The 26,579-nt window shown below is 36.6% G+C and overlaps 1 protein-coding gene across 1 annotated transcript in view; it reads right to left on the bottom strand.

The window, feature by feature from the left end:
• Positions 1-1,551: 1,551 nt before the first annotated feature.
• LOC149801150 (uncharacterized) overlaps positions 1,552-26,579 on the bottom strand; it is a 42,073-nt gene continuing 17,045 nt past the window's right edge. Inside the window, exons 5-8 of the mRNA XM_089955170.1 lie at positions 24,829-25,017; positions 16,909-17,079; positions 14,123-14,314; positions 1,552-7,247 (exon numbers count right to left, since the gene is read on the bottom strand). Coding sequence (XP_089811296.1) covers positions 6,678-7,247; positions 14,123-14,314; positions 16,909-17,079; positions 24,829-25,017 — 1,122 coding nt within the window. The 3' untranslated portion in view covers positions 1,552-6,677. The remainder of the gene's footprint in view (positions 7,248-14,122; positions 14,315-16,908; positions 17,080-24,828; positions 25,018-26,579) is intronic.

Raw genomic sequence — 26,579 nt, 5'->3', positions numbered from 1 at the left:
ATGCAAAAGTAAATGATTTATACATATGAGAAGCAATAGTGACCCTAAAGTTGAACCTTGTGGCACACCCAAAGAAAGGGGTAAAGATCTGAATTTAGGTTTCCAATACAACAAATTGGAACCTGTAAAGTAGGATTCAATTCAGTTTATTGTCTGAGGGGATAGCTTGTATATTTTAGCTTAGATAGCAATATTTGGTAATTTACCAAGTCATTGGCTTTTATAAAATCTAAGAAGAGTATTCCTACTAAAAATCCCCCATCTCTTTCAGCCATTTTTGTTAAATATGAATCCTAAAAGACTGATTGACCTTCATGTAAAATATCATGCTATGATTTACCTTCATGTACCGCCTCGGATGCGGGAGGTCGTGGGTTTGATCCCCTGGCCGAGTCATATCAAAGACTTATAAAAATGGTATTAACAGCTGCCTCACTTGGCATTCAGCATTAAGAGGTCAGTGTTCGGACTGGTCGGCCTGGTGTCAGGATAATATGACTGGGTGAGACATCATGCTACACATCTGTGGCATTATGCCCCAGTGCTAGACATCATTATAAACTGCCACATTGCAGACATTGTAGCAATATGACTGAAACATTGCTAAAGCTACATTAAAAATCCAAATCACAAGCACAGCCACAACCTTCACGTAAAATATTATGCTATGATACTGATAAAGTTACCTGGCAATATACTTTTCAAAATGTTAGACAATTTTGGAAAAATGGAGATAGGTTGTTAATTTCCTGGTCATCTTTTGCAACATACTTGTGTGTGTGTGATTTGGATTTTTAACACAGTTTTAAAAAATTCAGTCATATCCTTTTGATGTTTGCAGTGTGGCAGTTTATAGTGATGTCTAGCACTGGGACATCATCCTGCAGACATGTAGCATGATGTCCCACCCAGTCACATCCTGATATCAGGCCAACGAGTCCTAACACTAACCTATTAATGCTGAGTACCAAGCAAGGCAACTGCTAGCATCATCTTTATGTCTTTGGTATGACTCGGCCAGGGTTCAAACCTGTGACATCACGCATTTGAGGTGGACGCTCAAATGACCTTGTCCACCTGAGCGGTACACCATACATATAGATAGAACATAATTTTTCTACTTTTAGGAAGTTTAGAAAAGCATGACAAGATAAGCGAGGTTCAAGATTTGGGCCCAGTCCATCTAATCCTGTTGATTTGGAAAATGGTATAGATATATTTTTTCTCAGCATCTTGTTGCACAAAGACGTTGAGCTTTCTGGTACTTTATTAGTTACATGTTGTTCCAGCTTATATCTGATGAACCAATTATATTATCTACATCAGTGAAAATCTATTGAAAGTACTTACTGATGTAATGGTCATACTGTCATAGCTTGAGCTGTGTGTGCATATTTTCCTTCAAAGCTGAGTTCATTTTGACCCATTTGATCTTGTTGTCTGAACCTTCGGGTTCTCTACCACTTTTGACTGAAGGGATATCTTCTTCTGGCTTGAGGGTGAGGGGAGTTGAGTAATATAGTATTGAAAACACTAAGTCATTTTGCAAACTACTGTTTATTATCTAATATACACATTATAAAGTTCTGTCCACCTGTCCAAGTTCTACACTATAGCTTAGCTACATGGTTTCTTGATCTTGTTGCCCATCTATATTTATCACTGCATTATATCCATAAGGTATTCATCTTGTCTATTAATTCCCCATCTTGTCTGTTTGTTTCTTTTCTGACTATATCTTGTAACTTCTTTCATTAAGTTTCTCTGTTAAGTTTCCATTTCGTATCTTGTTCCGAGTATTCTCTTGTAATCGAGTTCTATATCATAATGCCACACCCATATTCCTTATGCACAGAATAAGATTGGCTAACCATTATTAAATGAAGACAGCCCCCTTTCCCCAAGACCATAACTAAATGGCACTGACACAGCAGTAATATGACCCAGTTACTCATATTTGTCATGATGCTGACCAATTTAGCCAGATTTGTCATAAATTTCCTGAATCCCAGAAAACTGGCCTGATATAGATGTTTTCAAAATTCTCATATCCAACTTATAGCTAGTTAGAAATCTAATATTGGTGCTGCATTTCTGTTGTTTCCTGCCCATTCAAACTTGTATATTTTAACTTCTTCCCCACTAAAAATCCCTTTGGTCCTATGTACCCTGCACCCATTTTTATTTTGCTCCACAAAATTGTTATTACTTAAACTATAGTACAGACATACATCCTTTAGTATTATTATATGTATCAGAATTTCTTAAATTAAGATCAACTTTTTTCCTGGTAAAAATATAAGCCTGGTTGCTTGGATGTACTATATACATGCATCTTAGAGTAACTACAGTGTGACCCCGCTATAGCACGCTCCGATATGACGCGAATTCGGATATAACACGGTCGCTGCGAGACTCCCAAAATTTTATTTTATATAAATTTTATATAAATGCATTTTTCTTCCACATTTTGAAAGATACGCAAAAAAAACCCATAAAACGTTTATTATCATTTTGGGGAAGAGATCGTGCATGAATAATACAAGACGATCGTGGAGTGGCTCCTGAAAATTTGTATGCATTTTTCTCATACAAGTACGCAAAATAAAGTGTAAAATGTTTATTCTATGAACACGTAGGGCTTCGCCAAGGTCGCAAACTGCGATTTTATTTTCCTAATTGGCGGCAAATAAAAAATCTGGCAATTATTTTTATTGCCGACATTGTTGGCTGTTTAAACTTGTATATGCAACCATTGGTTTGGAGTGGAGAAATTCAGAGGCCCCAAGAAAGTGCAAACCTGATACAAAAGGACTGAAATTTATCTATTGTTACATAAACAATTTCTCTGTCCATATTGACAAGCCATCTTAACAGTGCATTGTTATATCATAATCCGCTTATGTTCACATCAAGCATGAATACTGTATATTGTGATATCTGCTTTCTTTTGTTGCTGACATTTCTGGTAACGGAGATCAACCGGACAAGGCATTATCTCGTAATCTTTCATCAGATTTTCGGCCGCTTGCTAGTAATTAACATATTTACATATACTGACATTGTGTGTGGATGGTATGTAAAATTCCTCTTCTTTCCATTCAGAATTAAATCCTTCAGAACAACCACATGTTCTGTACTAATCCTTGTCATCAGACCAGAACAACTGAGTCTCTATCATCCGTTGAGGGGCCCCGAGTGGCCGAGTGGTCTAAAGCGCTCTCCGTTACGGATCACTGCCATCTCACCTCTGTCTGCATGGGTTCGAGTCTAGGATTCGGCCAATGTGGGTATGTGGGAAAGCTTGCCAGTAGCTTCTCGTGGATTGGTGGTTCTTCCCGGGGTTTTCCTGGGTTCTTCCTCCACCATTAATACTGGCCGCCATGCATAGCCTATCGTGTGCTGAAAATGGCATTAAACCCCACAACAACAACAACATCATACTTTGATCCTTTGGTAAACTGAATGGAAGGCAGCATCACTCCGCAACCACAAATGTAAAAAAATAAAATCTTACTTGTTGGTTTATTCAATAGGTAGGGAGGAACTGTAACTACGATCGACCAAACGACAGCCAATTCCTTTTTTAAAAATGTACCAAGATAAATAGTTTACTGAAATTTCAAAGAAAACATTACCTTTGAAGCACTGACTGTTATAAAAACGTACTAAGCAAAGGGAAAAAAATCAGTCTCAATAATGCAATACAATTATTTGATGTTGCCGCCACAATAAGAAACAGGCATTTGTATGGTTCTCTAAAGCTGGCCTTTAGCGGTGACTTCAATAGCACATGCATATTTCATCAAAGAAAGCCGACTACAATCTTCAATAAAAACAAAGAACTTTTCTTCAAAGGAAGCCAGTACCAAACTTACATAAAAGGAATAGAATCTGATGGATTGTTCCATTTCCAATGTGAGTGAAACACGTTAACTGTGCCATGAAAGTCTCTTGCAGGGAAAAAGTTTGTGCTTATGAATGCTACCAACAGCAGCTTAAAACGCAAACTAACTTTTGCTGACTTGGGACGTACTGAAAAGTAAATGTGCTTCATCACTGGTTACGTGATTGTGCTATATTTATCCACTGAATTCAGACCTATATGACCTGTGAAAAAATTACTGAATATTTTAAGTCTGTGTGGATTTTTTCAATAGAATTACTTGTATTGTGGATTTAACGTATGTGATGAGATTCGTGGGTGAATACAGTGTTGATACTCCATTCATGCTATATATAAGACATGTATATATAAACAGTATACACATATATGTACCAATCCATGGTTCTCTAAATAAAGTAAAATATTATATATGCTTTATCTGTTTTTACTACACGTGTATTTCCTATTTAATATGCAACGTTTTAAGATGGTAACTGTGCCAATGAAGCATGTATTTTACCGCCCACATTTATTACCTACCCCACAAACCCCACACATTTTTGAGGGTACATGCATCATTTTCTTCAGCTAACTGACCTGGTTGCTTATAACACAGTTGGGTTCTATGGTTCCCGTGTTATTGAGGGGTCACACTGTAGTTAACACTACTGCATTTTGCTACTCCATTATAAAACTTCTATTTGTATAACAATAATCTCAGTTTACAAACATGAAAAGAATGACAAGGTGGACAGGACAACTCAACTGACTGCAATAATATGTTAATTGGGTTCATCTTTAATTTTTTCTAAAACAAAATGAGTCCATATTTTCTATTTTCTCTGTTTAGTTAAGTAACACCATTTACACATGCATGACTGTAGATTCCCACAAAGCCTACCTTACATGACAGAAACAATACGGTCATAAATATTTCTAAATCATGACAATTAGAAACAATAAAGACCTTTTACACAATTCTGATTTGCCTGGACACATCAACACTTCATGTGTCACATCTGCTTCCATACACCAGAGCTTTCATTTTGTAAAACTTCTTAACTCATATTATCACTATATAACAATCTACTCAGTCCTATTTGGCCATCCTACCATGACTTTAGTGAAAACAAACACTCTTTCCCAGAACTGGTGTAAGACATCTGACATGTGACTGTTTTACTCATTTCCTGTATCCCTTTGGTCATTGGGAACAGATTTAAGGTACGCATTAGTATTACTTCATCTGGAATTCTAAAACACCTTTTCTGGTTCATCTTCAAATTTGTCACACCAGTCCACAATGAAATTTGGTAGCCTATATAGGGGCAAAGGTGGATCACTGACTTAACACATAAATTCATCTGACAGTATTGTATATCTTTTACAATTACATATTCATATTTTAACATCAATGCTTTTGCCAATAACACTAAAGTTAGCCATTAAATCATTGTGAAAGTCCTTCATTTTTGCTCCATCAATAGTCTGGAAATCCAAACTTTTTCGAAACCGTTTGGTTTGAAATGCTTCAAAATTGATGACCCAACTATAACCCTGGGATCAGTCTCTATTTTTGTTGGTTCTTGATACTGCTGAGTCGGGTCTGTTGATCATAAATTTCTGGCACACCTGTATTATCTTGGATTTTCTCATCCATTTGTTGTAATGTATATGTAATTCAGGTTTCATGATTCTGTACAGTATTGGTTTGTAGCAACATACTGCCTTTGGGCAAGGGCTGTTGTCACTTTTCAAACTGTCTGGGTACTTGGTACTTCATTAATATCAGGTGACTTCTCACTTTCAGAGTTTATCTAGGATAAACTGATCAGCCTGTGTTGAGGCACTCAGTTTTGCATTTTTAAATATTGTGTTCACTATTAATCTTTTCTGCCATTTCTTCAGTGTTTCTTCATAGATTATGAATTTAACCCTTTACCTCAAGTAAGCACCTTTGGATGCCTCCACTTCATTCTCATGGAAGTGCCTTTGGACACCTCTACCCAATTTGCATGGAAGCACTTTTTGATTCCTGCTGTAAACATCAGCCATTTTGAGTGGGTTTTCATAGTACCACCTTCAGGGAAAAAACCCAATTTGATACTACATTCATTGACGTGAAAGACCATTATGTCAGATCATGTGGTACTGTTTAAGATGTGGTCAAAATCTGTTATTTAAAGTAACTGGGTCGTATTCTCCACTCTCCAAAACGGAAGCTGTGGATTTCGTTCAGTACTTTCTTGAGTGTACATGATTAGAATCACTATTATGAAAGCTTAAAAAACTTAAGTAAAGGCTCTGATATTGATGTCAGCAACAATTGGGTTTTATAAATAATCAAATTTAGATGATCTAGACATGTAAATAGAGGCAAAGTACTTGTAAATTTCGAGTATGAGAAATAACAGCTATGGTTGGTCACCCGGCTTCACTGGCTTGACAGTGAATGAGTTCTCCCAAGATTTTAAAGCACATAACAAATTCTCCCATGAAAAATAATTATACAGCTATAACAATCAGACTTTACTCTTAAATCTTTCTATACATAATAGATGTGTACCAAAAGTGTAAAATGGTTAAAAATTGATGTTAAACGTAACATACACTACACTGCTTAACATTTAACAGGCAGGCCTATGTGTATGGAGTCAAATGGGTAACAGGTGTTCTATTTATAGCACACTGCGCTATGTAACTTTAGTTCATGTACTTCAACTGGCTAAAAAGCCATACACTCTATGAGGTAAAGGGTTAAGATTGAAGAACCCTGATGATAACTATCAAGTCACTTAGAAAAATATTTCAGTAGTGAAAGGAATCTGTCGCTTTGAAAACTCTTTTCCACTCCAACTACACAAAATGTTGCTAAATGTTCACAGTTATAAAAAAGCCAACAGTATTTTTTTAAATTTCCTTTTTCAAACTTCAATAATAAAGTTTCAGCATTTTTTATAACTTTCTCAGGGTTATATGTCTGACAGCTATACCGGATGCGGCATATCTCATGTGAATGTATGTCATAAACGTCAGCTGTTTTTACAACTTGCATCTGTCCATTCTTTTTCTTACAATGAATCAATGTTAACTCTAGTTTTTCGCTAGAATGCATTTTAACATCCACTACAATTGCATGATGTCTATACAAAGGAAACAAACTGAATAGTTTCTTCCCTCTCATACTTATGTGATCTCCTATCTCAACTAAATTTTTCTTGCTGACATTTTCTTCAACGATGTAAAAGTTACAAACTTTTGCCTCTGGTATCACCTCATCTCTCTCAGGAACATGACTGGAAAATGTCCAGTTCTTGACATTATCAGACAGCAACTGTCCTCTGCCAGTGTCCTCTGTTCCCTGCAACAATTATAGCAACATTTAAACAACTAAAACTGATGCAATCTGCAAATCTGATCTTTGAATACCTTATAGTGGCAGGTGTTGGCAGAGGGACACCTTATAGTGACAAGTGTTGGCAGAGGAACACATTATAGTGACAGGTGTTGGCATTAAATTAAGAGTTTAACGTTGTTTTTTCTGAGTTCATCGTGGTATAAACTGTCAGTTGTCGACTCACATGGCAAATAACGCCCTTCGGGCATTATTTGCCGTGTGAGTCGGCAACTGACAGTTTATACCACGATGAACTCAGAAAAAACAATGTTAAACTCTTATAATTGAAATTTTAATTATTTGTTATGTTATTTTGTTTGCATCATTAAAAAACAGAAATCTTAATTGAGCGTAGTAATACATGTTTGTGGTTTTTCTGTTACGTAGCTATTTATAGCACTTGGGATGTCCAGCTTGATCGCAATAAGGTCATCATAATACCAGTCCTTCAACCAATGGAAGCCAAATTTTTTCAATTATTTTTTGTTTGTTTGTTAGAATGTTGTTGTTTTTTTAATGCTTACTTAATGTCTGCCTTAAATGGCAGTGTTTATCTTATGCTGTACACGTGACTCTATTTATAGAAGTGGAAAAGTAGTTCTCCTTACAGTTCATACAGAAATGAACGAGATTCGTTTTGATCATGTGGTAACATTCTGACCAATGGAAATGTTACTTTCCTGTACCAGCTACTGGCATTGCAATTATGTGAAGGTGTTGGCAGCGGAACACAATATAGTGAAGTGCATTTACATAAATTACATAAATGCACACTCAGAAACAACAAAATAATTTAGGTTTTGGGATCTTAAATGCAAGTACCCTGCCCAACATTTGTTAGGTGATGGGTAGAATATGATAATCAATCTGCTTTAACATCATGTTAGTGTAACTGATTAGTGTTTAGTACACATTTAAAATAAAGAAAGCAAAAGAAATCAAGTTGTTTTCATTAAATCCAATTTGTTTAGGATATCATATAACGAATGTATTCAGTGATACAAAATGATGCTTGTTTCGAACTCACTCGTATATTTTTCTGTTTATTTATGCAATACTATCATGATACACATCTTATCAAAAGTAATTTATTATGATGCAGCATGTCTAGCAACAGCCAGCTCTAGTGGATATATTCTTGGAGAAATACACATATCAACCAAGGCTAGTAACAAATTAACAACTAGAGATGTGCCCAAGATTTTATACCATCAGGACTGTGTGATGTTAGTTTTATTCTGAACTAGAATACAGTGAATTGCACATTTGAACTAGAGTACACTGAATTGAATAGCACATCATACACACCATCCTATACTTAATAGTCCTCCTTGCAGACTATGGAGTACAGTGAATTGAATAGCACATCACACACCATCCTATACTTAATAGTCCTCCTTGCAGACTATGGAGTACAGTGAATTGAATAGCACATCACACACACCATCCTATATTTAATAGTCCTCCTTGCAGACTATGGAGTACAGTGAATTGAATAGCACATCACACACACCATCCTATATTTAATGGTCCTCCTTGCAGACTACAGAGTACAGTGAACTGAATAGCACATCACACACACCATCCTATACTTAATAGTCCTCCTTGCAGACTACGGAGTACAGTGAATTGAATAGCACATCACACACACCATCCTATACTTAATAGTCCTCCTTGCAGACTATGGAGTACAGTGAATTGAATAGCACATCACACACACCATCCTATACTTAATAGTCCTCCTTGCAGACTATGGAGTACAGTGAATTGAATAGCACATCACACAAACCATCCTATATTTAATAGTCCTCCTTTCAGACTATGGAGTACAGTGAATTGAATAGCACATCACACACCATCCTATATTTAATAGTCCTCCTTGCAGACTACGGAGTACAGTGAATTGAATAGCACATCACACACCATCCTATACTTAATAGTCCTCCTTGCAGACTATGGAGTACAGTGAATTGAATAGCACATCACACACACCATCCTATACTTAATAGTCCTCCTTGCAGACTATGGAGTACAGTAAATTGAATAGCACATCACACACACCATCCTATATTTAATAGTCCTCCTTGCAGACTACGGAGTACAGTGAATTGAATAGCACATCACACACACCATCCTATACTTAATAGTCCTCCTTGCAGACTACAGAGTACAGTGAACTGAATAGCACATCACACACACCATCCTATACTTAATAGTCCTCCTTGCAGACTACGGAGTACAGTGAATTGAATAGCACATCACACACACCATCCTATACTTAATAGTCCTTCTTGCAGACTATGGAGTACAGTGAATTGAATAGCACATCACACACCATCCTATATTTAATAGTCCTCCTTGCAGACTATGGAGTACAGTGAATTGAATAGCACATCACACACACCATCCTACACTTAATAGTCCTCCTTGCAGACTATGGAGTACAGTGAATTGAATAGCACATCACACACACCATCCTATATTTAATAGTCCTCCTTGCAGACTACGGAGTACAGTGAATTGAATAGCACATAACACACACCATCCTACTTAATAGTCTTCCTAGCAGACAACAGAGTACAGTGAATTGAATAGCACATCACACACACCATCCTATATTTAATAGTCCTCCTTGCAGACTATGGAGTACAGTGAATTGAATAGCACATCACACACACCATCCTATACTTAATAGTCCTCCTTGCAGACTATGGAGTACAGTGAATTGAATAGCACATCACACCATCCTATATTTAATAGTCCTCCTTGCAGACTATGGAGTACAGTGAATTGAATAGCACATCACACACACCATCCTATACTTAATAGTCCTCCTTGCAGACTATGGAGTACAGTGAATTGAATAGCACATCACACACCATCCTATATTTAATAGTCCTCCTTGCAGACTATGGAGTACAGTGAATTGAACAGCACATCACACACACCATCCTATATTTAATAGTCCTCCTTGCAGACTACAGAGTACAGTGAACTGAATAGCACATCACACACACCATCCTATACTTAATAGTCCTCCTTGCAGACTATGGAGTACAGTGAACTGAATAGCACATCACACACACCATCCTATATTTAATAGCCCTCCTTGCAGACTATGGAGTACAGTGAATTGAATAGCACATCACACACACCATCCTATACTTAATAGTCCTCCTTGCAGACTATGGAGTACAGTGAATTGAATAGCACATCACACACACCATCCTATATTTAATAGTCCTCCTTGCAGACTACGGAGTACAGTGAATTGAATAGCACATCACACACACCATCCTACTTAATAGTCTTCCTAGCAGACAACAGAGTACAGTGAATTGAATAGCACATCACACACACCATCCTATATTTAATAGTCCTCCTTGCAGACTATGGAGTACAGTGAATTGAATAGCACATCACACACACCATCCTATACTTAATAGTCCTCCTTGCAGACTATGGAGTACAGTGAATTGAATAGCACATCACACACCATCCTATATTTAATAGTCCTCCTTGCAGACTATGGAGTACAGTGAATTGAATAGCACATCACACACACCATCCTATACTTAATAGTCCTCCTTGCAGACTATGGAGTACAGTGAATTGAATAGCACATCACACACCATCCTATATTTAATAGTCCTCCTTGCAGACTATGGAGTACAGTGAATTGAACAGCACATCACACACACCATCCTATATTTAATAGTCCTCCTTGCAGACTACAGAGTACAGTGAACTGAATAGCACATCACACACACCATCCTATACTTAATAGTCCTCCTTGCAGACTACAGAGTACAGTAAATTGAATAGCACATAACACACACCATCCTATACTTAATAGTCCTCCTTGCAGACTATGGAGATTTTTTGACAATTGGGTCTCAACATGCTGCACAAAAACTATTATTACCTTAACAGACTTACCATCACCATTAACATTTATACCCCCCCAAAAATCCATTTTTACTACCCAAAGTGCAAGCCTCCACAATGTTAGGTCAAGGAACTTCCTGTGCAAACTGACTTTCCTTTACATCACAATGATCCTGACCTTTATCCCAAAAATAAACATGGCTCCACCATGTAGTAAGTGCAAGTGTTAACTTTTCAAGGAGTATATTTCCACTAATGCAACTGGCAATTACAAGTTTCATGTATCAATCAACCCATCCAATTTGATTCCAGCTTATGTTTTTATCCATTCATTAATTTTGGCCAATAAATACTTTTTACAAATCTGAATTTCAACAGTGAATATTTCATTCTCTGAGATAAATTCAATTAGTTTTGTGAAAAATTGAAGGAGTTGGTCAGAAAATTCAAGGACTAACAATTTTAAGTTTTTTCAAAGCAACACCACAAATTCAAGAATGTTAGGGTTTTAAAAACATGAAAAATTAAATTTTTTGCACAGAAATAAATTCTTCTTTTTTCAGACAGAGTGACCTTAATTTCTATGTCTAAAATCTGTAGGATATTGCATCAACCAAGATTAATCTAGGTCACTGATCAATAACTCTACCGTACAGAAATCATTTCTCTTATTTCAGTCACACTAACCATATTTGTCCTTAATGTTTGACTGTTCAATGCCAAAGTCACGTGTTTGCCTCCTTACCCCAGGAGCAAGCTGTGTTGTTCCAAGTCTGTGATGTACAACTGTTACTATTGTAAAGGAAACAACTGTTCTGTTTTCAGTCACAGTGATTATGACATTTTATCTTTTGACCCGAAAACGAACAGGCTTCCTACATGCTCGATGTGCAAGACCTCCAATAAGGATGGTCAAAATAAATAGTCAAGAAAAAAGGTTATAATGCAAAACAAATTCTCTTTCTTTCAGTTAACCTTTGACCTTTTACCCACAAATCAATAGGATTCTATTTTATCCAAAGTTTGTGTTTGTGTTTTTCTTGGATTTTTTAAATGGCTTTAACAATTTTAGTCATATCACTATGACATCTGCAGTATGGTAGTTTATAGTGATGTCTAGCACTGCAGATATGTAGCATCGTGTCCCACCCAATCGCATTATCTTGACACCAGGTATACCAGTCCAAACACTAACTTCATAATGTTGAGTGCCAAATGAGGCCGCTGTTTCTTAAAAGTCTTTGGTATGACTTGTCTGGGGTTTGAACCCATGACCTCATGCATCCAAGGTTGATGCCCAAGCCACTTTACTCAAAGTGCAAGTCATCTATAAATTTTAGGAAATAATAATAATAATAATAATGAAGACTTTGTATAGCACCTAATCTTTAGAAGCTCTAAGCACTTTACAACATTAGACAACACCTATAAGATAAAAAATATATAATGATATGATTATTAAAAAAACACCATGAAATTAGAAAACATAAAACAACATACTGAGAATATTAAGGTAGGAAACAATATTAGGTCTTTAAGTTTGTTCTTGCAGTCGAAATAAGTGAGTTTGGAGAGCACTCTTGAATGGGATCACTGTGTCTTTGTGTCTACGTTCAGTGGGCAATTCATTCCACGTTGCTGGGCCCTGGTATGCAAAAGAACACTGTCCATATAACTTTGTTTTCATAGTGGGAATAATGAGTATACGATTATCAGAAGAGGAGTGTAAGTATCTTGCTGGTGTGTACACATGGGTGAGGTCGGATAGGTATGTTTGACTAGAGTCTGACAGTGAAACGTAGCACAGAGAACAAATTTTGTGTTTGATTCTGGATTGAATGGATAGCTAGTGTAGGGTACAGAGCAGCAGGGAGGTGTGCTCTGATCATGGTACTCTAAGTATGATCAGAGAGCAGCTGTCTTTTGAACTTTTTGAAGTTTCTGGAGCAGATATTGAGATGAACCAGACAGAATTGGGTTACAATAGTCCAGTCTTGAAAGTACTAAGGAACACACAAGTGTTCTAGTGGCATAAGCTGAAAGATATCTGCGAATTGAGCTGATGCGTCTCAGCTCAAGATATGCAGCCTTGCATATGTTCAGGACATGTTGGTGCAATGTGAGAGTACTGTCCAGAGTAACACCTAGGTTTCATACTGATTGTGTGAATTTAATGGTGGTGTTGCTGATATTTATTATCTGAGGTAAAGGATGTGAATGAGAAAATCTTTGTGTTGTGATCAGGATGGCCTCAGTTTTATCTTCATTCATCTGCAGCTTGTTACATGTCAATGTAAATGGTCAAGAAATGAAATTCTTGTGCAAAAAACATTTTATAAATATAATTCAGTTGCTGAGCCTGAGTTTTGATTCCAAAATCTATAGACTTTTATAATACTAAATAAGTCCATGTTACTGAAGAAGAGCTGAGGTTATTGTGTGGCACTTAATTTTCTTCTTTCAGTCACAGTAACCTTTACTTTTGACCATTTCCATATTTTTCTTCCTTATTCAAAGTGTAAGGCATCCACAAGAAAATAGGTTATATCCTACAACAAAATCCAAATTAACAATATTTTATACAAGTTTAATGTCAAACTAACCTTAATACATGGGAACCATTTTCCTTTTTTCAATCACAGTGACTGTGACAACTGACCTTTTTCATTCAAATATCAACAGACAAAATGCAAGCCACAAAATTAGGTACCTGGATGATGCAGGAGAGTACAATTTATTGTGCACATATTTAACAGGAAACAGATGAATGTGCAAACAAACATAGGCCAATATCAACAGCCTGACATAGCATCACACACTCCATCTGATGACATGAACTGAAAACCAAAATCAATACACTCCAACAAATGTTATCTCTTTCTTGACACTTATGCATTTAGATATGTTATGATCTGATCATTTTAAGGCAAAGTACATTTTCTGATGCTTACCATGTCCTGAGCAGTATGGCCTAATTTATTTTTTGCTACAGAATCCAAAAGGCGGCCATCATCACACGAATCATGACCCTTGTTTCCCTCTCCCTCCATATGTCTCAGAGACTCGTAACTGGACTGGTCATAAAAGCCAGATGTTGCAGGCCTTTCACTCACTGGTTCACTAAGGCTGTTACACACTTTTCCCTGCAACAAACATAGTAAAATTCAGAACTCAGAAACTAATTTGATCCATACATCTGATACTTCAACACTGTCTTGTGATAGGTTTTGGCACAAGAATAACTTTAGATCTCAAGTGTCAAAGGAGTACCTTGTTCTCTAAAGATTTTACTGCAGAGGACAATATTGCTATGAATTGGTTTGACATCATCCATGCAATCAACTGCAATATTTACTAAGGCAAAAGTGTATGATGTTACAGACTCAATCTATTATTGTAAAATAAGTTTTAAATATTTCCAAAAATTAAGTCTTAATGTCTCTCTAACCCTATTAATGAAATAAACACAGTGTTTTCTTTTACATACATTTGTGTGTCTGGGATGCACGCTGGAGAAAACTGACGCACACATTTTGTCGCTGTGCATTTTTTTGATGCAAAGGATTTGCATAATGCATAATGCGATCAGGATTTATTTAATATCCAATGCATTGGACGACGGATGGCATCGTGTATACTTTGAGAATAGGCACTGACTGCTTCCCCACCTTGTTTGCTCCCTGCGTTGCACTCCTCTATTCGTACAGCAGAAACACACAAAACAAGGAACCAGACTAGCATAGGCAAGGTTATGACAGAGTAGCTTCCCCATATAGCAAGATGTCACTGGATGTTTAACCTCAATGCTTGTTGCACTAGAAAGTGATCACTAGATTAAAATGTCGTGCACTAAGAATCATTAGTGAAGAAAGTGAAAGATGCAGAACAGAAAAGAGTAACTGTGGATCTAACTTTAATGAAAAATGGAGAAAATAATTCCCTTGACTGGAATACAGCACATCTATTAGCATTACCGGTGTGACTTCTGATTGCATGATTGCGAAGACTGCAAAAGTGAATAATCTTTTCGTGATAGGGTTTAAGAATTTTTTTAAAAATGCCCTCATTCGCCACAAGATGTCTGGAGAGCACATTAAACCCCAATACATTCTTTCACAACAAAGAAATCAGTAAACTTGCCGAGACAAATGCATTATTTGGATTACAAAGTCAGGGGGTCATTGCAGATTTTGTTGGTTTTTTTAACTTTGCTGCAATAAAAGAAAGATCTTAAAGTTCAAGTGTAACTTATTAGAAAGAAGATGAACCATTAGCCTCCTTGATTTTTGGATAAATTTATTCTAGGACAAAGTACAATAAAACTGATGATAGTACCCATTTTATGGCAGGCAGTAAATTAACTGCCATTTGCTTAAAAAATTTATTAGGCTTTTTGTATTGGCTTGTATGCAATATGTTGGTCTATAATATTGCTTCAAAAGGATTATAAGGAGACTGTTAAAAGTATGACTTTAAAAGAAAAATGAACTAATAACTTTATTCTCTGAATGGACAATGCATTTGCTTGTAAATTGTGCATGTTGATTTATTTGTATGTGGAGAGCAAGAGAGAATGTTGTGCAAGTTGCAGAATCCTATTGCAAGCTGAAAAAGTATGAGTCAGATGAAAATTTGTCAGTACATTTTTGACCCCAACATTTTTTAATTGACCCCCAGTTCTGACAGCAAAGGTTTTTTTTAACCCTCAGTTTTACACCCCTGGGGGATACACTGTAAACAAGACCATTAACAACATGTATACAAACTGTCTCCTTGTAATTTTAAAATTCAAAGAATTTTAGACCAAAACCAAGTCCTCCACAAAAAATGTCTGTAATGCAGTACTATTTGCTACTGTAAGCAAACAACCATTTTTCTTTCTGTAAAGTGATCATGACATTTCATCTTCTGACCCCAAAATCAACAGACTTCTACATGCTGGAAGTGAAAGACCTCCAAAACTTCAGCCAAAGTACATGGCCCAGAGCAAAATTCTGTCTCATTCAGTTAAGGCGATCTTGACCTTTTATCGTCAAATCAATAGGCTTCTCTATTAACCAAAATAAAAGTAGTGAATCTACATGCACAAGAAATGAAATTCAAGTGAAAAAATCATTTTATTCATATTTCATGCACTGATTTTGAATTTTTATCCACAAATCTTTTAATAGGATTCCATCATAATCTATTAGTCCACATTATTGAAGAACTCAAGTTATCATGTGGAAATTACTCGAGTCACAGTAACCATTACCATTTAATCTTTTCAACCCCAGATCCGTTGGCTTCCTCCTTAATTAAAGTCGAAGAGATCCACCAGTAATAGGACTTTTCTTATAACAACTACAAGTCATCAACAAGGTTGTATCCATGTCTTAAGTCAAACTAACCTTGTCATCTGGAAACAATCTGTCCACTTTCATTCATCGTGACCTTGGTGTTGGATCTTTTGACTCCAAAATTGCGAGCAATGAAAGTTAAAAAATTTGGTACCAGATGAAGTCAAGTTATTATGCACAAATTTAATAAGGAACTGACAGATGGAGATGCATATAGATATGGGCAAATATTTCAATTCCACATCATAGCATAACATGCTCCACCTTATAGCTGGCATAGAAAAATAGATTTTATAAAAATTAATAAATTTTATCTCTTTCTTGACATGTATGCATTTACATATACTATGAACTGATTTGCTCAAGCCAAGGTACGTCTGCTGAGGCCTAATACTTACCATGTCCTGAACAGTTTGGCCCAATTTATTTTTTGTTTCAGAATCTAAAGGGTTGTCATCATCACATGGCTGTGCAGAAACCTGGTTTCCATCTCCCTTGATACGTCTCAGAGACTCATTATTGAGCTGTTTATGCAAGGCAAATGTTGTAGATTTTTGACACACTTTTCCCTGCAACAATCACAGCAAATTTCAAACCATTAAAACTGATCTGATCCAATCCTCACATCTGATAGTTCAACACTTTATAGTGATAGGTATTTTGCATGGAAATAGCTTTAGTTTCAAAGGAATAGATTGTACTATGAATATTTCACTGCATGAATGAAGGAAACAATATGACCATTTACAATATGTATACTAACTGTCTCCTTGTATCTGGAATATCTAATGAATGTTTACACACACCATTTTAAAATTCAAAGAATTTTAATGTCATGAGAAGCCAATTATTAACTCTTGTAAGTACTTTAAAAAAAAAATAACACAAAGTATATCCTGAAAGATATCTGTTCCATCTGAGAATGTGCATTGCATGCACACTCCATATTATAAACTGATTACAGATCTACTCTTGTAAAGTACATACTATATTCTGCTTAAATAAATGGCAGCACCAACCCCATTGAAATGAAAGCATATGGACACCTTAGATATATACAACAAAGAAATTCAGCGAAGAAAGCAGTTTCAAGTAAGTTATATTTCTCCAAGAATACCTGTTCACATTAACATTAACATATAAGTCTGTTACCTACTTTTTTCTATATCATGAAGACAAAGGGCATTAACTCTTGCCCATTAATCCCCTTGCCATCACCAGGTGTCACCACTTTTTAAGCTGAGCAATATACCAGAAAGGATCCTCAAGCAGCAGGGTGAAGGAAAGGTTTATAAGTAATGTGATTTGGTAAGTATTCTCAAAGAAACATAATTTACTAATAAATTTAAATACAATTACATTAAAGGTAGGAGATAGGTAATAGGATGGGGGAATGCTGATCATCTGACCTGTACCTCGGGAATCCTATTTGGGATGATAAAAACTAGAATCCCTAAGCAAACGATAACCCATTCTCCAAACCTTACAAGAGATAATGCCTAGGGTCTCGTGACATTTGACCCCTACATCTGGTTATGAAGATGATTACTGAAATCTTCTTACATATTAATTTTCCCTGGCAAATCCAGCAAAGATAATAGGCTGTGTTGACATTTAATTAAGTCTGGTAGTTATTTATTTGGGCAACCCACCAGATTCAAAGTTTGTCTCTGTGAGGCTAAATCTCAGTGAGAAGGTTGACTCTTCATATCAGCCAACAGCTTCTATTACGTCTCAGATTGAAACGAAAGTGAGGCTTGCAGAGATTGCTGTTTTCATGGACTGAAATCTTCAAGAGGTAACTCTGATCTTTTCAGACAGCAGAGTACACTGAGTGTATAACCCACTTCATCCACAAAAATGTGGCTTATGGGGTGATATCCTGCTTCCCAGCTTTCACTGGGAGAAAAAGTTGCTTCAATGAAGTGCAAGCTAAATTGATCCAGGTTAAAATCTATAATACATTCCATTTTGGAAACAGGTGAGTGATTTTTGTTGATTCAGATCAAAACGGACTAAAATATTTGATAAATCTTTATTCTGACTGATATCACATCTACCATGATGCTGGAGTGTGTCTGATATGAGACACTCAAAGGGATGATGTTATTGACTCTGCACCAATCCCAGGAAACCCACCACTTTACCTAATAGGACTTCAGAGTGGAGGACTTTCTTATTCATGAAATTCTCTCTAAAATTAAAGATTTAAATTCTTTCTCTTGCAAGGCTCTCCAGAAAAGCACCAAGCATAAAGAAGATTGACCAGGTAGGGATATAACACCCACAACCGTGGTTGTTTGAGAAGATTTGGTATCCCTGGAATCTTCTTGGGTAGATCTATTGTTTGATCAAGCAGATAGGTCACCTAGGACTTGTCCCACCTGAAAGGGGCTATCAGAATCATATTGCAGTTCTGACCCCACAGCTTCTGGATTATATCTGGTACCAGGACTGTGCAAGGGTAGGCAAAGGCACAACCCTGTCCCAAATGATAGGCAGTGTGTCTACAACCCAAGCTTCTGGGTCTGGAACTGGAGAGACAAAGGTGGGCAACTTGTGATCCCACCTTGTCACAAAAAGTTGGATAATCAGACTCCCCCAAAGTGCACAAATTATAAGAAAATCTGACTGATAGACAATTCTGCATGAATGATTTGACCCTTTCTGGGTAGAGTGTCAGCCAGGACACTCAGTCTGCCAGGAATGTGCCTGATTTGTACACTGATATGGAATTGGCTGCACCACTGTAGAAACTGCCAATCAGAACACACAGGTTGGGTGATTTGGTGCCATCATTTGAGGTAGGTCACCACTACAGAGCGGTCAAATACAATTAGGACTGTTTTTCCTGATCCTTCCAGAGCTTTAAGGTGTTGATGAAAGCCATCATTTTCAGAAGATCTATGTGGAGAAGCTGATTCCCTGGCTGTCAACAGCGATGCCTGTCATGAGCCAATTAATGCTGCAACACTGACATAGGAATCGTCCTACCTCATGTGCAATGAAGACCTTTTTATTGAGGGGATTTGAAAAGAGGTGCCACTGGGCCAGTAAGTTCATCTGTAAGGGGCACATAAAAAGAAGGCAGAGCAGGATCAAGTCTGATGCCACACTGAATAGTCTGAAGAACTGCAAGAATTCTCTCTCACTGAAATCCAAGTCTTGTTAAAAACAGTCTCGATAAGTTCAACAATCTGAATGCAAAGAAGCCATACTAAACTGAGGTTGGTAAGAAAATCCATATGCAGATGTACAAAACACTGGGATGAATGAAGATCAAACTTCTCTCAGTTCATGAGAAAACCCAGATGATTCAAAAGTGATAAGAAACTATTTCTGTCCTAGAGGAGAAGAGAACTTAAGATATGTTCTGAAGCATGTAATCCAAGTATGTTGCTGTTGCTGTAGATGAAGTTGACCAAAACAAGGAAACAATGCAATTCATGATTTTGGTAAAAGCCCATGGGCTAATGTTAATGCCAAAGGGTAGGACTTGAAACTCAAACTATATTGCGGTAAGCAAAACAGAGACATTTCTGTGACTCTGGGTAAATAGGAATGTAAAAATATGCATCTGTCAAATCAAGATTGATGGCATACTCATTCCTTCTGATGGACAGATGAATCGATCTCACTGTCTCGATCTTGAATTCTGGTGACAATAATGTATTGGTTGAAGTGACTCAGGTCTATGATTGGTCTCTACTTGCCGTTCATCTTCTGGATAAGAAAAACCTGGAATAAAACCCCTGAAAATGTGGTTTTTGCACAATCTTCATACTTTTGTCAATGAGCAACTGTGTCTCCAGCTGCATAAAACTGACCTTCACTTGATCTGATGGTATGTCCGTGAGAAGGGGAGTAGAGGAAACAGGAGATTGCATAAATGAAATCCAAAGCACCTCCAAAATCACCTGGATCATCCATTCATTTTGAGGACATAGGGTTATCCACTGAGACTGGAATTTCAAAAGTCAGATGCCCACCAGTGTGCTGCCTGCAGACAGTGGGGTTAGCAGGTCAGCATCTAACATTAGGAGGCTTGGAGGCGGAGAAATGTGTTATCTTGCTTCCCTAATAAGGTTGCCTCTTAAGCTGTTTAGGTTGTTGTCACCTAACATTAGGTTGGGAACTGAACTGAACATGTGACCGAAAAGATCCCTTTTCTCTGGACATTCTCTGGAAAAGATCCCTTTTCACAGAACATCCTTCCATTGCAGGAGGTGCTGATAGGTCCTAAAGCAACAGAGACATGGATGACTAGTTGAAGGGGCAGGTCCTGAGCTGCCTGCCTCTGAACATCTTTAATTTTTTCTCCCAAAAGTTAAGGTGAACTCATTGAGATCATCCATAATGATAGAGTATGATTTGGCTTGGCAACATGGTGCGCAAACATGCATCACATCAGAGAAAGTCAAGATTCACTAAGGCAGTCAGTACATTGGCCATTGAGTTGTGAGTTGCCCTGTTAATAACCCGAGCAATTCGGGCTGTTGTGTTCCAGGTAGTCATTGCCCAATTTTTCCTTAAGCTTGAAAATTGCCAGTGAAATCAAATCTAGCATCCAAGTTGTGTTGAAATGTCAAAACAGTATCTAAATGACATGGAATATGTTCTTATCAACTTTATAAAGCAGCAGCAAAGATGTGAACTGCCGCAAAATTATTTACCTAGAGCCAGGAGGTCAGTGCGGAATGCATCAGAGTGGATTTTGTACCAGCATGACGAAAATGTCACGGGTATTTGGCTTTCTGAAAAGAAAGTCTTAGCATTTCCTGGGTCACAAATTCTTTCAGACATATGTTTGTTAATTTCCTCCTCGTCAAGATCTTCTGACACTTAATTTTATAGACATGCATGGCAGTAGGTATTGGTGGGGTTGTATGGCATTCTAAAGCAGACAACACCCTGTATATTTCTTCCACTGCAGCCTTGAAACTAACCTCAGTTCATTCCATGGTTTGATCTGAGACAGACTGTCTTTTAAGAGGATCATCACACTCACTGTGTGTATCATCCTGTTGTGGTTTGGCTTGCACACCTGTATATATCACACCTGGTGGCACAAAAGATGATGCAACTGTTCTGTGGCAGTTTGTGAAACATCGTTTCTTTTTTAGACTTTTTTATTTCTCCCTCTGACTGCTTTTGTAAAACTACAATCCAAACTCCTTTTGACCACACAGGGAAGAGATAACACAAATTTTGTACATATTATACTAGACCCACGAGTGTTTTAAATTTATTGGATTTTATAAAATTATTCAACATCTTATACTGAAATGACACAAGAAGAAAAAAAATCAAATTAACAATTTGTCTAAGAAGTTGCTAATACAACACCAGTTTTGAAAGGAGTAAGTGAAAATAGTGTCATGCTAAACCACGAGTGAAAACATATGTTCATTGAAATAGACTAAGTCCACAGAATGTGACAAATTCACCCAAAACCTAGAGAAAAAAAGGATAAGTAATGTATACAACCTGTAGTGACATGATACCCACTCACAATAATTCCAAACTCCAGGATGGATGGCTAAAAATTTTCACTTATAATGACATGGACTGATGCCAAGGTTTCATACAAAGTTGACTACAGAAACAAAACCTGGTGGTGGCATAGGGAAGTAATGAGCAGAGTTATTGCCCTTTGTCTATATCAGACAGAAAGACAAAATTTTAGTACGGCTGGATTCAGGAGACAGCAATCTTACATCATAATGTTAATGTGATCAGGGAACTTATCTGAAGGAGAAAGCACAATTTATATTCTTCAACCATTCAATTTTACACAAAACATATTAAGGGATCGTGAATTCCAACCAAAACAAAACATTAACAAACACATGTCATCAACTTGTCCTTGGGTAATCATACTCAATACAGACATATATTGTGGCAGGAAGATGACATCAGAACATGCTGGGTTTACTTCTTAGAGTCTCAATGACGTTTCTATTTTTGTCAAGAGCTGACAACATCAGCAACTGAAAACTGTCAAGTACATTTACATAAATGCACACTCAGAAACAACAAAATAATTTAGGTCTTGGGGTCTTAAATACAAGTATTCTGCCCAATGTTTGTTAGGTGATGGGTAGAATATCCTGTCCAACTATTATTATGTGATGGGTGGAATATGATGTTGTGCTTTTACATCAGGTTCGTGTAACTGACCAGTGGTTATCACACATTTAAGATAAAGTAAGCAAAGGAAAACAAGTTTTCATTCATTCCAAAATTTTAGAACATCATATAACGAATGTATTCAGTGATACAAATGATGCTTGTTTCGAACTCACTCGTATATTTTTCTGTTTATTTATGCAATACTATCATGATACACATCTTATCAAAAACAATTTATTATGATGCAGTCTGTCTAGCAACAGCCAGCTCTAGTGGATATAATCTTAGAGAAATACACATATCAACCAAGGCTAGTAACAAATTAACAACTAGAGATGTCCCCAGGATTTCTGTCCCTCAGACTGTGGATGTTAGATTGATTTTTAACTAGAGTACAGTGAACAATACACACCAATCTGTACTTAAAAGTCCTCTGTACAGACAATAGTAAAGCTTGATAAACTCTGGAGATTTTTTACCATTGGGTCTCAATGACCTTGATCTTCAATCAAAATATGCAGTCAACATGCTGTGAAAAAAAAAATTATTTCCTCATCTGACTTACCAGGACCACTTATACACCCCAAAAACATAGGTATTTTTACTACCCAAAGTGCAAGCCTCTAAAAGGTTACACCAAGGAACAAACTCTAGAACAAGAAATAGTGCGAAACTGATTTTTATTTGCAGCACAATGACCTTGACCTTTAAACTCAAAATTAACATGCCTCCTCCGTGTAGCAAGTGCAAGCCCTCCATAATATTTAGTCATGGTATATGACCCTGAAATAAATTTCATATGCAAAAACAATTTTTCCAGCTAGTCACTTTGACCCTCAAATCAATAGACTTGTTTCTTAACAAAAGTACAAGTCATTCACAAACACTTATCAAATTACATGGTCAAAAAACATGATTTGTACTGCACAAACAAGTTGTTTCTGAAGAAATTTTTATAAATGTTTCAAGAACTTCCAAAAGTTTTTTTTTCCAAAAATTTTCAAGGTTCGTATTTTCTTGCGGAAACTGAGCTTTCTGCAGAAGTTGGTAAGAAAATTTAAGGTCTATCAAATGTTTCAAAATTCAAGGAGTTTTCAATGCAACCACTCAAATTCAAGGATTTTTTAAGGCTGTATAAAACATAAATAATTAATTTTTTCAAAGAAACTAGTTTTTCATTTTCAGGCAGAGTGATCTTAAGCTCTGAGACCCAAATCTATAGGATATTGCATCAATCAAGTTCAGTCCCGGTCACTGATCAATAAATAATCATTTTTTTCTGACTTCAGACCATTACTATCTGTCCTAAATAGTTGATACCAAAATCAAGCGCTTTCCTCCTTATACCAAGAGCAAACCATTTGCAAACATTGCTCCTGGTCTGTGATGCAGGGCAAGACCTCCAAAAACTTCAGTCAATGTACATGGTCTAGAGCAAAAACTATACACCTTCATTCAGTTAAAGTGATCTCGAACGTCTGCTGCAAATCAATTGGCTTCTATTTTACCCAAATTGCAAGTCAACCATACTGTTGGTGAATGTACATGGTCAAAAATGAAATTCTTCTGCAAAAGTCATTTTATTCATATTTCAGGTAGTGACCTTAAAATTTGACCCCCAAATCTAGAGGTTTCCATCAAACTACCTTAGGTCATGTTACTGACTAAGAACTATTGCTACTTAGTGGAAATTACATTTCTTCTTTCAGTCACAGTAACCTTTACCTTTGCCTTTTTGATCCCCAAATCCAAAGGCTTCCTCCTAAAACCAAGTATAATGCATCCACAATTAACAGGTGTTATCTTATAACAAAATCCAAGTCATCAAAAATGTTTTCAGCTCGGTCTGATGTCAAAATAACCTTTTGGCCATAGTGACCCTGACATTTGATCTTACTGACAATCTTCATTCCTGCCAAAAGTGCAAGTTATAAAATCTGATAATGGATGATGCAGGAGAACTCAAGTTATAATGCGTAAATTTAATAGGGAATAGACAGATGGATGTGCATGCAGGTATCAACAGATCGACACTGTATAACATACTCCACCAGATGGCTGGCATAAAATAAAAAAAATCTACTCACTTCAACAAATTATATCTCTTTCTTTACACTTATGCATTTAGATATGTCATGATCTGATTTGCTTGAGCCACGGTATGTCTGCTGATGCCTGATGCTTACCATGTCCTGAAAAGTAAGGCCTAATTTATTATTTGTTTCAAAATCCAAAGGGTTGTCATCATCACATGACTGTGCATGGTTTCTCTCTCCCTCCATCCATCTCAGAGACTCATTTTTGGGATGTTCATACAAGGCAGGTGCTGCAGACCTTTCACTCATTGGTTGACTAAGGATGTTACACACTTTTCCCTGCAACAATCATAGCAATGTTTAAACCTCTAAAACTGATTGAATACCCCCATCTGATATTTCAACACTTTATACTGATAGATGTTGGCACAGGAATAGCTTTAGATATCAAGTTTCAAAGGAATAGCTTGTACTATGAAGATTGTACTGCATGGGGACCTTAGTGCTAAAACTGTGTTTTTTATATATCAATAAATTGTAATATTTTCAATGGCAACATAATATTTTCAATGGCAATAGTATATGATAGTACAGGTTCAATCTAATGTCATAAATTAAATCATAAAATATGTCCAAAAATAAACAACTTCTTAAAGTGTTTCTATCGCTTTAAATGAATTAAATAAAAAGGGTGATTATAATACATGTACAAACTGTCCCCTTGTCCCTGCAATATCTAATTGCAATACACATCATTTTAATGTATACAAAATGTCCCCTCGTCCCTGCAATATCTAATTGTAATACGCATCATTTTAATGTATACAAAATGTCCCCTTGTCCCTGCAATATCTAACTGTAATACACATCATTTTAATGTATACAAAATGTCCCCTTGTCCCTGCAATATCTAACTACATGTATTATACACATCATTTTAATGTATACAAACTGTCCCCTTGTCCCTTCAATATCTAACTGTTATACACATAATTTTAATGTATACAAACTGTCCCCTTGTCCCTCCAATATCTAACTCTTATAAACATCATTTTAATGTATACAAACTGTCCCCTTGTCCCTGCAATATCTAACTATTATACACATCATTTTAAAATTCAAAGAATTATACACCTAAAGCATGTCATCCCGGTCTGTGATGCAGAACTAGTGCTATTGTAAGCAAACAAAAGTTTTTCTTTCAGTAAAGTCATCATGATATTTCATCTTCTGACCCCCAAAATCAACAGGCCTCTTTCATGCTGTTAGTGCAAGACCTCCAAAACTAGAATCAAAGTACCATAGCAAATTTAGTGGCCCTGAGTGGTCTAAAGCGTTCTCCAATGTGGGTATGTGAGAAAGCTTGCCAGTAGCTTCTCGTGGGTCGGTGGTTCTCCCCGGGTTCTTCCTCCACCATTAATACCAGCCACCATGCATAGCCTATCATGTACTGAAAAATGGTGTTAACCCCACATAACAACAACCATAACAAAATTAAGGTGAGCTTGATCTTTTACATCCAAATCATTAGGGTTCTCTTTTACATCCAAATCATTAGGGTTCTCTTTTACATCTAAATCATTAGGGTTCTCTTTTACATCCAAATCATTAGGGTTCTCTTTTACATCCAAATCATTAGGGTTTTCTTTTACCCAAAGTGAAAGTCATCCTTGTTAGTGAATGTACATGCATGCAAGAAATGACATTCTTTGAGCAAAAATCATTTTATTCATATTTCAGGTAGTGACCTTGAGTTTTCATCCATAAATCTATAGGATTCCATCGTCATGGAATAAGGCAAGAAAACAATTTGGTTAATTAACTTCGTAGACACATACAGCATTACCTAGAGTGGTTCATTTATTTTGTTTTGTGTGACTGCATCTTGTATAGCACGATGT

Source organism: Sinohyriopsis cumingii, chromosome 4 (genome assembly GCF_028554795.1).
Source record: "Sinohyriopsis cumingii isolate HCF-2022 chromosome 4, ASM2855479v2, whole genome shotgun sequence".
Lineage (NCBI taxonomy): Eukaryota > Metazoa > Mollusca > Bivalvia > Unionida > Unionidae > Sinohyriopsis > Sinohyriopsis cumingii.
The sequence above is the reverse complement of the archived record's forward strand: the minus strand, read 5'-3'. Positions and strand labels throughout refer to the sequence as shown.